We start from the raw sequence: 15,059 nt of genomic DNA on the forward strand, positions 1-15,059 counted from the left end.
CTAAACCTGTTCAGCCTTCACAAGAGAAGGCTGAGGGGGGACCTGGTGACTGTCTATAAACTCACTAGGGGGGACCAGAAGGGTTTGGGGGAGACACTGTTTCCCCCTCCTGACAAGGAATAATGGACACAAATTATTGGAGAGTAGGTTTAGATCAGACATCCGCAAGAGCTACTTCACAGTTAGGGTAGCTAGGAGCTAGAACCAACTTCCTAGGGAAGTGCTGGCTCCTACCCTGGGGATCTTTAAGAAGAGGCTTGATGCCTACCTGGCTGGACTCATTTGAGTCCAGTTTTTTTCTCTCGCCCAGGCAGGGGGTCGGACTTGAAGATCTACAAGGTCCCTTCCGACCCTACTTCTATGATTCTATGATTCTGTGAACATAAACCCAGCCCCATTCTCTTCCTTTGCTTTATTGGCCGCTTGTGCAGATTTATTGGCCCCTGTTTCCATGATTTGACAACTTACTTGCAAAATCCTTTTGCAAACTTGAATATAAAAAGATCTGTAGAATATCTGACCTAGAATATGCCTTGTATATGTACTGCATCATCCTAGAATTCTATACAAACATCTCTCACTGATTCTTTATATTCACATTCGTGGATATAGAGATAAACAGTACTAAAATGACTTCCTATTGTCTTGAGTGGCACAGATCACTAAATCCAAAGGAGACGCACTCCATATCAGTTTAGCAGAGGAAGACCCTTCTTTTGGCTATGGATTATATTCAGAACTGTGGCTTGGCAATGTCTTCCATAAGAGGATGAGTATACAGAGGTCAGGTTACTGGTGTGTAAATCTGAAACATATCCGCATGTGGAAAGGAAAGGTATCAGCCCCTGGACTCACTGATGACAGAGCTTGAAATGAAAAGCAATGGTAACTGCAATCCTAAGGTTCTTAGCGCACGTGAGGAGAGAACTGAATACTGCACAGTGAATGATATTCATGAACAGTCTCCTGTAATATAAGCAGAAAGCACATCCCTTGTCTTAAATCTTTCTGCCTTTAGGCATCTTTCAGATAATCAGAATACATAGATACCTACTTCCCTCCCTCTCACTACAAAATGTTGCCTTCCTACGTGGTTGTGACAAAAAAGGTCAACAAGTAAGCTTTCACATTAAAAATATTAACATCTCTTTCTTTCTGTAAGCACAAAAATGGAAATGCTATAGCAAACTGTTAAATTGGAAGAACAATTTAAGTCCAAAGAATTTTTAAAATGTTGTTTTTGTAACAGAAATATTTGATGAGCAAATGTAAAGCAAACATAATTTTAAAAAAGCAGAGTAAAATGTTAGGAACTTTTTAGGAGTCATATTTTTAGAAGTTATAGAATGAGAAAATTTCTGTTTAAAATAATGCTGTTTTCCCCCCATTTATTTTTAGTGCATTCTTAGGGCCATGCTCCAAATTCGAACTAAAGCCAGACAGAAACTAACTCTAGAGTTGTTACACATTTTCAAGCATTAACTATATAGGTAGTTGGCTTTTGTTATACCAAAATAGTCATGTTTGTGGTGTGATAATTACTTTGCATGTGTGGTCAGTCTGAATTTATTGCTCAATTCACCAGTTAATTGTGTAATATATGTAATGTGTAGCAGGGCCTTAGTGTAATTTTAATGTGTTCCATCAAAAGGCAAAAAGATATAAAACTTAATAATGAATCACAGGAAAAAGAAGGCTCATTTAAGAGTATTATATCCTGACAGAAAAAAAATAAGACCTCAAAGTATAGAGGTAGTTAAGTATAGAATAAAATATTTGGTTTCTTTTATCTTTAAAGGAATGTAGTTTAGAGATCTTTTTGGTATAATAAGGAAACATAAAATCTACAAAGGTTTTCCTAGAAAAACAAAACACCATCATATACTAATGATATCCAGGGAGCAACAATATAGAAAAAAAATCTACATATCTATTCAGTTCTTCACCTGCAATAAATGTAGTTGGGGGTAGTGTCGTTAAGCTACAACAGTAAAAAAATGTTTTTCATTGTCATATCACTTCATCTTCAGCTAAGCAAAATTTTGTGAGAAATAATGTTCAGACCTGGGACCCCTGAGAAGAGAATTCAGAGGCACAACCTTCAGTCTGTCAATGATCTTTGCTTGAATGGGCCGCTGAAGGCATGTGCCCAAAAGCTTGCAAAGAACCTTTGTTCCAACTATTTAGTTGGTCTAATAAAAGATATCACATCTACCCAGAGAACCTTGTTTGCCTGTATCCTTAGACCAACACGGCTACAACTAACAACCCTCGAAGCCCAAGGAAATCAAGGAGCTGTGTGTGAGTGCAGGAGGCCTATGTGGAACTTACTGCAGGGTTACAGTAAAAGTGAATATTTTTCTGCATTACCTGACTTATTTTAGAAATATTAGGGGAAAGGAAGTGATATTTTTATCAAACTGCAGACAGTGTTTTTTTCTCCATGCCTCACTTCTTATCTAATAGGAGTTAGAAGAACTTTTGCACAAGACTCTCTTTGCACAAGAGAAAGCTTTAAAAGATCATGTTATGTACCAGAGTGCCAAAAAGCTTGCAACTTCAACTTGTAAGATGTAGGTGTGCCAGAGGCAGATGATGGGGGAGCTGCGAGAGGCCCAATACTTGTTGTGGCAGTGCAGCCACAGTCCCTTCCACACCATCTGCCCCAAGATGCAATTGCCAAGCAAACTTCCTTTGCATGCCGTATTCTGGCACCTGTGCTGGGTACCTCTGTTATGTATTTTCAGTGGGATATACTGGCCCATAAGACCCTGGCAAGGGGAAATGTGTTATTGTGCTTCTGTCAAAACAGACTAGGAAATAGACCGCCATTCACTCAGGCCCCCTGTACACATTACAGGTATCGTGCAGTTAAGTGGTTAATTGTGCAGTTATCTTGAGACCAGCTACACAAAGTAGTTATCACATAATAAAAAGATCCAACCAGCTGTAAAGTTAGACCTCAAAAAAGCTGCCAGGCCTCTGAGCCACAGTGGTGCATCATGCCCAACCAGGGCTGTGAGTCCCATAGCTGCTCAGAACTCTGTCCCAGAAGCTGTGAAATATGGGTCATGGCAGCAACCCGCAGCTGCCGGGACCCAAAGTCCCATAGCTGCAGACTCTTAGTCCCTCTCAGCAATCCCCCTATTCAGAGGTTTCATGTACCCCTGAGATGGGGGGATCACTCCTGTGGTAACGCTTACTCTCTGGGGGTTTCACTAACCCCAGGGCAGGGAGACAGCCACAGGGGCAGACCTTTCACCCCTGGGGTTTCATTTACCCGTTGGGCAGAGGGATTGCCACAGTGATCCCACCTGCCCTAGGGGTACATGGGGTGCCCCCACGGCAGAGAGTCCCTCAACTGGGCCCTTGATTGGGCTCCCCCTGCACTGGCAATAAGACATGGAGGGATCTAATACGTGACATTGCAGGAAGCACAGTTGCGTGAATTGCTCATTTGATCCCATCATGCCTGCATGTGTAGGGGGGCTAGAATCACAGTCTTCTTGTCTCCTCACCCTCTGCTGTAGTAGGGACTGGGGAGAGGTTAATAACTTGTGTACAATCCCTCCTACATCTCACCCACCTATGGAAACTGCCATCTTACCCAAATTGCTATGTACAATACAGACTAAAGAGTTGACTTACTGTTCTCTTTCTCCCCTCCCCTGTTATATTAGTTTGTCTACAGTCTGGCCCAGTATATTTTGATAAAAGGTCTTACATAAAAACCCGAAGCTTTAACTGATAACTTTTCAACAGCAGTGGAGCTGGGAATACCCCAAATTCAACTATTTGTATACTCAGTGAAGTTTCCCATGAGTTCTGTTTTATTGTGAGCAGGTGCATTACTTCTGATTACCTCCAGTTAAAGCTTTAGTGTGATCATTCTGTTTAGAAAAAATCTTTGATTTTACAATTCAGTACCTTGATTTGTTTCTTCTGTTTCCATTCTGTGTTGTTCCAAACTTACAATTTTATTTGAAAGCAGAGTCCATTTTAGTGTGAAGATTTTATTACACAAGTCTTACAAGCAGAAGGTGCCAAAAAACTGGAATCAGCATACCAAAATTTTTATTTTACTGCCTTCTAGAGCAGTAGGGGAGCATGAAAAATCTAATTCTAATGTTAGTAACCCCCACTTGGGGCTGTGAATAGTTCAGTGGTAAGCTATTTACCAATATACTCCTCTTATTTCTCCTTCTGTCTCTTCTTGATGGTTTAATTGTGAAAAGAAAGGAAACAACAAAAGAGATTAGGGGATGGCAAATAAATATATTTGACTGTAATGAGCCTCGCTGCAGGGATATACCAGGGAACAATAAGATGGGGAACCCTTCAATTTCAAATAGTAATAAGAGACAAAGATAAGTTTATTTCCCTTTAGGAAAAATATTGTACATGCCTACTGTAATCAACATTGCATATATAAATATTATTTATAGGAAAATGTTGTGTGTGTGTGTGTGTGTGTGTGTACATAGGGGACAATAAAAAGTTGTACAGTGTAGGCTTTGATGTAAACAGTAAATAGTATGGAGTAGTAAGGGTGAATTTCTCTGTTTTATTTCTCTTGACTTGTTATGCAGCTTGCGAATGTTCCCATTTTGGCAATAATTGTGATCCAGTCACCGGCCGCTGTGTGTGCCCTCCCAACACCATAGGAGAGAAGTGTAACAAATGTGCACCAAATTACTGGGGCTATGACATTGTCAGTGGGTGCAAGGTGAGCAGATCTTTATTTTCTCTGTATGCATTACATACTTTCTAAGCGATAAAGTATGGTAGTTTACACATAGGGCACAATTTTAAGCTCATGCAGCACTCCATGCTTCTGTTTGCATTGTGAGGTTTATTATTGATCAGAGCTATACGTGTCTGTGACTTGTACCTGACTTCTGGAGATACTCTGCCTTGGGGATGCAGTCCATTGCTTGCAGAATAAAAAGCCTTAGTAATTACAGCGAGCCTTACTGTTGTCTATGCTGAAGCTACTGTCTCTTGTTTGCATATGATTTCTTCATTATAGGCATATTATCACAACTAAGAAGATCACTACTTCTAAATACAGGCTCAATAGATCTCAATAAAAGAAGGCCTTTGTCATGTACTTAGAAAAAAGACTAGGGAAGGGAAGGGAAATGGGAGTAAATGTCATCTTTAACCTGAATTCTTTATTCTTTTATCAAGAGAAGTGTAAACATTCTTATTAGCATCTAAATCCCACACATCCTACCATTTGACATGAGAGGTAAAAAAGAGTAGGGGAGAAAGAGAAGGAGAAGGAACGGAAAAGATGATGAAAGTAAGTAAGAAAGTAAGGGAAATGTTATGAAAGCTATAGTAATGTAACATTCAGCAAAGCCTCAAACTAGTGATAGTGAAAATTATGCCAAGTTCAAATATCTGCTTCTATCTGCCTTTCCCATTGACAAAGTGGGATTTAATACTGCCGCAATTACTCAGAAGAGTTTATGTTGCCTGAGTGTAGTTGTACACCATTAAAATACTGCCTGAAAAGGCCATTTGTCATGTAGCTGAGGTTGATTACTAATTGCCTCGTCTTTTCTTCTCCAAATGTGCATGTACAGCTTCTCTTGTGAAATTTCTGTCTTTCTGCCATGATACAGGGTGGTTAACTGCTGAAACTGGTCTAATAAGAGTGAAGCCCCATGTGTGATCTGTGGAATACAGTCTCTGTTTGTCTTTTATATAAGTGCATTAGCATGGCAGATGCCGTGGCACCACCTAAATTAATAATGATATATCAGCTACATCTTCCCCTTTAACATGTTACAGCTAATTTCTCTTAGGCAAGGTGTGAAGGCCCACTCCACTTGAGCTCTTACAGCAACAAATTTCAGGACCTGTCATAATTCAGAGAGCAGAGCATTGCACAGAACTGCCTCTTTGCAAAACAAACATTACATTTGATTGTAATTTAGGTTTAGATATTGCACACTGAGCACATTCAATGTATGTTGAGCAATTTGCTTTCGAGGCTTTATGCTCTGACATAATTTACTGAATAAGCCTCTTACTGTGAAAAGGTTTTAAATCTTACACTATGGAGCAGCCTGTTAGACCTTCCCTAACCATTAGATTTTCTGTTATATACAGTAAAGATTGAATTTGTATCTTTCTTAGAAGTCACTTGAGTTGTGAAACAATCTTTTGAATTCAGGTGGAATGCTAGAGATAGTCACCTAAACAAGATTAACATTTTGTTTACAATTAAATCTGCATGTTCCCCTCCTTTTGCCAGCTTTCCTTCCTTTACTTTAGTGAGAGTATCTATGCCAGTTACTGTGGTAACTTGTAATACTGGCATTAATTACTGGTGTCCTGTGATAGCACACCAGTATAGCCACATTATGTTACTGAGGGATTGTTCTCTATATAACCTCAAGGGCCCATACAGTGTCATTTACTTGGAAAACCTTCCTGACTGAATGATATATATTTCAGTGCAGTGTGCACTGTGAAGAGGGGCCAAAGAGGAGAATAATTTCCGAAGTGAATGCATAGTGGGGTGATTAAGTTTCCTGATAAAATTGTGTCTTTGCAGCAAGTCCCATTCCTTGGAGAGAGTCAAGTTTCTATCATCCCAAAGTTTTATCTGCAAAAAAGAAGTTTGTTGTCCACCCTGGACCATAAGGACTAATTGTTCCACCAGGTCTGGTGGCTGTCAATGGCACTAGAGCACCATGGGTGGTTGCAGCTCCAGAAGTGTTCTCTGAGCTGTCCTGCACAGAATATGATTTTTTTTTTGTGCGCTCACTTAATCAAGTGCTTTTTTTGTTAGTTTACTCAGAAATAGTCTGGTTACTGTATGGGTTCTTTTATGATGCATAAGCCTCTAAAAATAACATATGATGAAGAGGAAAAACAGTTAGTGGGAATACAGATAGACCTCCTACTCCTCACTAGCTCGAGCAGGTTGCCTAGCACTATAAATGCATTGCTGTTGCCATTACAAATATATTACTATAGAAGAGCCCCAGTATGTGTCTCATGAATGGCTGCAGATAACAAGAGTTCTTAGAAGAAATGCAGTTGAGGCTGATTTTGTCTCTCTCCTCTGTAGGCCTGTGACTGCAGTGTGATTGGCTCCCTCAGCTTCCAGTGTGACTTAGATACAGGCTGCTGCTTTTGCCGCCCTGAGTTTGCCGGGGAAAGGTGCACAGAATGCAGATTGGGATATTGGAAGTATCCACAATGCATTGCTTGTGATTGCCTCCTGGCAGGAACCAATCCACAGTCCTGTGATCCAGAGAAGGAGAAATGTTCCTGCATGGATCGTACAGGTCAATGTAGCTGCAAGGTAGGACAATGGGGTGTGATGTCAGCTTAGACTTTGTTCTCATTTTATGTCTTTTTTTTACCCTGTTGTTACAGAACTGTTGTTGTTTCTAACTTGGACTGTAGAATATATGCCAGCGATGTGTCCTATGTTTCTGGTCAGAGTTACTCCATGTTACTGCCCTTCATAATGTTTCAACCGCTAGGCTTGCACAGAAGACTAGTAACTAAGGATGAGTGAATTGAAATGGCAGTATTGCCTGTTAATCTTTGTGTGAAAAGTATGCTTTTTACTCCATTTTAAGTCTAAACTCTGGATTCTCCAGGAGGAAGAAAAGAATTTCCTAAAACATAAGAAATGTTTTTCTTGTTTGTTAGTTTTAATGTCAATGAAAGCAGCTATTATTATATGCCTAAAAGTACCATATACTCATAGATTGTAAGGCTGCAAGGGAGCTCAGAAGATCATCGGGTCCAGCCCCCTGCACCAATCAGGAAAGACAACTGGGGGTCAGGTGACCCCAGCAAGGTGACTGGCTAGGCTTCTCTTGAAGATTTCCAGGGTAGGTGATTGCACCACCTCTGGAGAGAGCTTAGTACACAGTCTGGACACCCTAACTGTGAAAAAGTTTTTCCTAATGTTGAGCCTTAATCGGTCTTTCAGGAGTTTGTGGCCATTACTCCTGGTTTTTCCCTTGGGTGCCCCAGTGAACAATTTCTCACCAAGCCTTTGATGTTACTCCCCTAGTGTAGCAGTAGGCTGCTATCAGGTCCCCTCCCAGCCTTTTCCTTGGGCTGAAGTGTGCACTGGTGCTGAGTAGAGCAGAAGAATCACTTCCTTGGCTTTGCTGGAGATGCATCGATTGATGAATGCCAGAGTATTATTTGCCCTACTGGCTACATCATCGCACTGCTGGCTCATATTCATACTGTGGTCTGTTGTTATCCCCAAGTCCCTTTCATTCATGGTGCTGGTCAGTTTGGTGCCGCCAAGCCTGTAGGTGTGGTGGGGGTTGTTCATCCTGAGGTGGAGCACTTTACATTTCTCAACATTGAACTTCATCAAGTTCTGATCCGCCCAACTTGCTAGCCTGTCTATGTCCACCTGTATCTGTAGCCTATCTTCAAGTGTAACCACACTTCCCCATAACTTGCTGTTGTCCATGAACTTGGCCAGTGAGCTCTTCACCCTTACATCCAAATCATTAATAAAGATGTTGAAAATATTGGACTGAGCACTGACCTCTGTGGGACACCACTGCCCACTTCTCACCAGGATGACACAGAACCATTCACTATGACTCCCTGAGTTCTGTCCTGCAGCCAGTTTCTCACCCACCTGACAGTCTTGGAGTTAAGCCCACAATCCTCCAATTTTCTCCTAAGAATATTGGGGGATATTAGATCAAAGGTCTTGAACCCAAACACAGCAGCATGGGGCTAGCATATAAGAATGAGAAACTAGAAATAACTGGGAACAATGTGCAAAAGCAGTGACTATTATGGATGGACAGAAAAAAATTTAAAACAGTGTGCATTAATTTGTCAACATTGTTTTAATTCTAATAAATAGAAACAGTGGCAACAATATTGACAACAAATATTTTTTTCCTGGTGAGCGGTATAAGTGATATTGTGTTTTTGTTTTTTTAATAACCTGCTTATTAATACTTCAATTTTTTTGTTAAAATGCCACAAATTTAGTATTAAATGTTTTCAAGAAGACTGTAACTTTTATGTGCATCCAGTGCTACACAGTGGGTGCATCTATATGTGCAATTAGTAGGCCTGTGCGAATTGGCTAGTATTCACTTTGGATTCAGAATTGGTTGATTCAGGGGACAGGAGCTTGGGGCCAGGTGGGGCAGCCATGGCAGGGCTGGGGGAGCGGGGAAGGTTGCACTGTAGCACCATTGGACCCTAGCCAGCCCCTGGTTACTGTCTATACATTGGTTTTGGCACATGTAAGTAGGATAGTACTTGTCCCAGAGAGTAGTACGGGTGCATGTGTAGATGGTGCCACTTTACTGCAGAGCTAATTAGTCAGCTCTGCAATAAAGTGCATGTGTAGTTACACCCAGTATAAATTTCTTTATTCATAGGAATTATATAATGAAGCTAAAAGCATTGATATTGCAGCAGCAAATACTTGCACATTTCAGCCCTTGTTAATATTGTTCAATGATGTGGAAAACTATTCAGATAGAGAGGAAAAATCTTTTCTCCACAATATTTCTATTAAAATGTGTTTCTCAGCAAGTACAGTTGGTACTGCACCTTAAATGTTCTGAATGTCAAAACAAGTTCCTAGCAGACAAAAGGTTTGATTAACCCTGTCACTTTTAAAGGATATGAAGTTTCTGATTTTTTTTCAATCAGCTATTAAACCCTCCATATCCAAAGTTCAATCTGATTTCCCTATATATACTTCTACCAGCATGGAACCTATAATTATCCAGTGGATTACAGTATAACAATTGGAAATTTGAAAGCTCCTTAAATCTTTACTTAAATCTAGTCATTTTATATTTTCTGAATCCCCCTTTTCTGTATACTGTGATTTTTTTTATTTTGGGTGAGTTTTATCTCCTAAGTAAAACCATCTCCTGTGTTCTTTCTCTTACAGGTTAATGTGGAAGGTGTCCATTGTGACAGGTGCAAGCCTGGTATGTTTGGATTCTCTGCCAGAAACCCACTTGGCTGCAGCAGCTGCTATTGCTTTGGCCAGACTACTGAGTGCAGTGAGGCAGAGGGGCTGATCCGTATGTGGGTGAGTAGGGAACTGCTGAGCCGTGTAATGCGATAATGTTGTTTCCTGCTGGCGTCTTTTAGTCAAGCACAGAGAGGTAGCTAGAAAATGGCAAAACATTTAAGCAGTCTTTTCCCCTGCGTACGCTGAGAAGTGGAGAGAGAAGCGTGTTCCATTAGACAATTAGGGTCAAGACATTTAAAAAAAATCTTTGATACAGTAATAGATGTCAAGCCAAAGTGAAGCTATTAAAACCCTGTAAAGAGCAGTGTAGTCATGTGTGGGGAAATTGTGCTGTGAAGATCTAGTGCACTAGAGCATCATTTCACTTATATGATACAGCGATAAAAATCTGAACTTGATGTACAGTTTCCCCAGACATAGTTCAGGGTCAGAGTTGCTTGTTATGAAATATGTAGATTTTATTTGAATTGTATTAACCCTTTATTTTTCTCCTATTGTAATTTTAAGCAGTGTTTGTTACAGATAACGGTCAGTTTTAATCCTGGAGTACAGAGTGGAGTCCACTACAACAATTAGCAGCCTACCCCCTGAGATAAGAGTGGAGCCACAGACCCAGTACTGGATTGACAGTCCTGGGGTGTGAAACCTTTTGTATTACTATAATTGCTATAGTGCAGACAAACAGGACTCTTTTCAATCACTTTGCGCCAGTGTGTCTCAGCTGTTATCTGGAAGGCCCATATCTAATAGAAGGAGGATGGTTCAGATCATTCAGTCATTCATCTCTCTGCCAGAAAATATGTCAATTATGGAATGAACACCTGCCCACTGGCAACTCAACTGAGGCCACTGACTTACTTTGTTCACAGGACATCAAGCAGCCATCAGATGATGGCTTCTGGCCTCCACTGAATTGGGAATTGGACTGAATTTCAAGTGAAAACTTTTCATTGAAAAGCTCCATATCTCTTTGTCAATCTGTTACCAGTATCAGCCATTTTCCCCTTGTCCATTTAGTACATGAGTTCCTTCTGGAGTATAACAGTACTTCTTCTCCCTGCTCATGAACAGAAAAGGGTTTCAGAGAACTGGAACTATTTCTAAGTTTTGTTAATTCACTCTATCAATTAGATGTTGTTGAGAGTAGAGAAGAATGCAGAATAAGAGTGATAAAAACCAGTTATACCACAAATGAAAGTAGCAATTTTGTTGAAAACTGCTTTGGCCTTCACAGGAATGTACAAAATTAGCATAATTTAAAGTTGCTGTTTGTTCTGTCTGTTGATTAATTGTCCCTCCTTGAATGTTAAGGTTTAAGTAGGGCTTTAGAGCTGCATCGTGGATCACCTGGGCATTTATGGCTCTGAGTATTCCAGTGTGCCTCAAAATGTATTCATGGCCACTGGTAAAGTCATAAATTCTTGATGCTGAGGCAGAACTTACATGTATTTCCTGTTCAGTCACAACTTTCTGATTGATCAAACTATTTGATGTATCATGGCCCACCTCCATGAAGTTTACTTTGAAGATGGTAATTATAAGGAATACTTCTGTGTCCCATAATTGTATAAAGGCTTCTGGGAATTTTAAGTGGAATGATAATTAGTGATGAAACTAACAGCACACATTACCCACCTTCTGACAACTGGTAGCAACGTCTTGTTCATTAGCTTAATTGTTGTTCCGGACTCTTTAGAAACATGCAGTCTGTATTTCTGAGTTTGTTTCTTTTTCTTTTTGTGTGTTCATAGATGATATGTGAACATTTCAGTAATTCTGTACAGAAAGTATTGTAGTTTTCTTTTGATCACAGGAAGGATTTGTTTGCCATATTATAAATGTCCTCAGTGAAGTCAGTTATTCCTAGATAGCTATGTGACATCTTTAATTTTTACAAGCAGGTATAGCTTTTGGGTCTGCATAGTTCAAGGTCTGCATATCACTTAGTAAACACAATAGTTTTGGGGAGGAAATAAAAGCTTAAGTGAATTCAGATTTCATTCAGTGAATTCAGGCACAAACCTTTCAACCCTGACGACTTATTATAGCGAGGTGTCAGTGTATGAACATGAGAGATGTGTTTCATCTTAATGCAAGATTCCAAGGCTTTGAACATAAGAGGCCCAGCTAGCACTGTTGAAATCACATTAACAAGGTATATTGACAGTCTTCTGTTCAGAGCATGCTGTATATGGCCTTAACCAGTACTATTGGTTCCTTTGCTCATGAACATGAAATGGAAAAGGCTAAGTGATGGAATCTATATGCACAATGCTTACCTTGATCCGTCATATCTTTATAGAATTACTCCAAAAAACCCATTGACTCCTCACTGTAACTTGAAATGAATTAATATCAGGTGTTTAAAAAACTAAGAGTAATGAATCTAATTACTCAAAAAGCAAACAAGCAGAAAACCCTCAAAACAAAAAATCAAAATCAAAATGCACTTGATCATTTGATTTTTTTATTTTTGTTGGTCTTTTTAATTTCTTTATATATATGCAGGTGACCTTGAAAACAGAACAAATGGTTCTGCCCCTGGTGGATGAAAACTTTCAGCAAACAACTGTCAAAGGGGTTGCATACCAGCATCCAGAGGTAGTAGCAAACATTGAACTGGTAATGCAAGATCTCCATTCAGAGCCTATTTATTGGAAACTTCCAGAGCAGTTTGAAGGAAAAAAGGTAAAGATAAGATTCTTCTGAATTCTGGCAAACACTGATATTTTGCAAATATTTTCTTTAGTACTGTTACAGAAGTTATAACAAACAAGAATGTGCTTGAAAAAGGTTAATACTTTATGCTATCATAAAGTTAGGGCAAAAAGTTACAAAATGGCAGTTAATTCTCTTAGTTGTCATTAAACGCAGAATACAGATGACCTCTTTGTCATCTGCATATAAAATCTATAAGAAAGGTGAGAATTTTATTGCAGAACGTCACACTCAAATGATAGTCCGGAGATCTGTGAGGAATTCCAGTTTTTCAGTTATGGTTTATTGCTGTTGGTCAGTTGAGGGTTTTCAAGTTTAAGGTGTCTTTGTTTGCCTGCAGTTTCTATAAATGGGGTTTATTTTTCAAAAAAACTTTAATTTGAAAAAGGAAAAATATATTAATAATGTTTTACTATCATGACTCTTGCTTTTCTTTTCAATCTGACAGAAAAGTTACACAAATATTTCAGGTCATTTATAGACCCAGGTAGTGGGAAACATCTGAAATAAACTTCTTGTTGGATCTGTTGTAGGATGTATTATTGAAACCTCTCAGTTGGATTTCTGAAAGCATAGCAATTCCCTCTTTCATACAAACTGTTTTGAGCACTCAGGATTGCCACATAAAATTTGTTTCTAAAGTTCGGCAGAAAGAGATGCCTATGTAGATGTCTTTGAACAAAATCCATACCCTACAACTAGTAAATACCTCTGTTCTCTCACCCTTATGCATGTGTGCATGAATACAGACACACAAACAAGTGTATTTGTATCTATGTGATACCGCGTTTACTTGAATATAAGATGACCCCAAATATAAGATGACCCCCCCCCCAAGAATTAGATTCTATATGTGGAAAGTTTATGAATTTGTTACAATTTTCCAGGTGTAGAATCTCATTATTGGAGGGTTGTCTTGAATGTGTCCCCCTATCACTGCTACAGAAGGGACAATAAATCTGGGTGTCAAATGGCCCCCTTATCCTCTACCTCCCCAACTTCTTCCTTCGGCACTCCCACCCCAACTTACTGGTCTCCCTGATGCTTGGAAGTGAGGGGCAAATTTGAAAACACTGGTCTTGAAATAAACATATTTGTAGTTGTTTGCCATAGACTTAGTTCATCCAGAATTTATGTGTTTTACCTCTGCTGTAAGCGTTAGCACAGGTACTGCATAAACACACTTTTAAACAGCAGTTTTGTACCTACCTATATAATAGCACAAACTATGCATGATATTAGTCCAAAACCAAAAGGCTCATGATTTGTCATATAGTTTATTGGGCTGGTCCCAGCAAAGTCAACGCCATTTCAAGCCCTGGTGATCCCATGGTTCAGTACTGCTCAGTATTCGTGTGTATTCCAGATGCCCCTCACAAAGGATCCATGTGCTAATTACCCACACTTATTACTGAAACCAGGTATTCTTGTCAGAATCAAGGGATCCTCCAAAATGTTTTGTACAGATGAGGTTCAGGGCAACCTGGGCTGGCTCTAGCTCATGGAGGGTCGGGTCACACTAATTACATGTGACAGACTGAGAGATTGGCAACAGAGGGATTCTGGGTGAACTGTTTGATGCCCTGCTTGGTGATGTTTGCCAGACATTTAAGGCGGGTGAAAAAACAGGAACCGTTTGGAATGGGAAAAGTGCAGCTCAGCTGTGGGAGTGAGGAAAAAATCAAGATGTATTCAGTGTAGTGGCTAAACATGGTTTCAAAAAGAGTTGGTGCTGAGGGAACTGAGCAAAATGGGCATTACCATGTATCTTATCCAGATGGTTTACACTTACTGATCCAGTGGAAATAATATTGGTCCAGGTGGTTTTTCTGTACCTGGAAAGGGAGATCCCCTTCTCTCTGACATTGAATGGCTTGTGTATTTGAGGATGGAAACTTGTCCACTGCACTGAGGGCAGGCTCCCCTATGAGAATCCACTATAGCTTCCTAATGGGAGGATCTTGACTACATATTTTATTTTATTGAGAGGGAGGATTTCTTCCTAGCTTGCTCTTTTGGCTAAGGATAAGCGAGACTTGGGGGCATCTGAATCTGAAGACCTCTGGGCTTGAGGCTTGCACAAGAGTGCCTGCTATGGATTTGGGAGTATCTAGAGCCCCAGGCTGAAGATACTTGCCAGTGGTAACACTACATGGACCTGAATGACTGAGCTCTGCTCACTGGATGGAATTTGGAAATGATTTGACTAATTTGGCCTAAGACACAAAATTAAGGGGAAAAAAAGTGATAGTTTCTAATTAGAATGTTTCCCCAGTATGAGATATGTGTTTTATAGTCATGCTCAATTTGCACTATATTTAATCAG

At 39.8% G+C, this 15,059-nt stretch overlaps 1 protein-coding gene across 1 annotated transcript in view; it reads left to right on the forward strand.

The window, feature by feature from the left end:
* LAMA2 (laminin subunit alpha 2) overlaps nucleotides 1-15,059 on the forward strand; it is a 434,604-nt gene that overhangs the window by 248,803 nt on the left and 170,742 nt on the right. Inside the window, exons 23-26 of the mRNA XM_019538207.1 lie at nucleotides 4,590-4,726; nucleotides 7,088-7,324; nucleotides 9,929-10,072; nucleotides 12,524-12,703. Of these exons, the coding sequence (XP_019393752.1) occupies nucleotides 4,590-4,726; nucleotides 7,088-7,324; nucleotides 9,929-10,072; nucleotides 12,524-12,703 (698 nt within the window). The remainder of the gene's footprint in view (nucleotides 1-4,589; nucleotides 4,727-7,087; nucleotides 7,325-9,928; nucleotides 10,073-12,523; nucleotides 12,704-15,059) is intronic.

This window comes from Crocodylus porosus, unplaced genomic scaffold, assembly GCF_001723895.1.
Source record: "Crocodylus porosus isolate Cpor-Errol unplaced genomic scaffold, CroPor_comp1, whole genome shotgun sequence".
Taxonomy (NCBI): Eukaryota; Metazoa; Chordata; order Crocodylia; family Crocodylidae; genus Crocodylus; species Crocodylus porosus.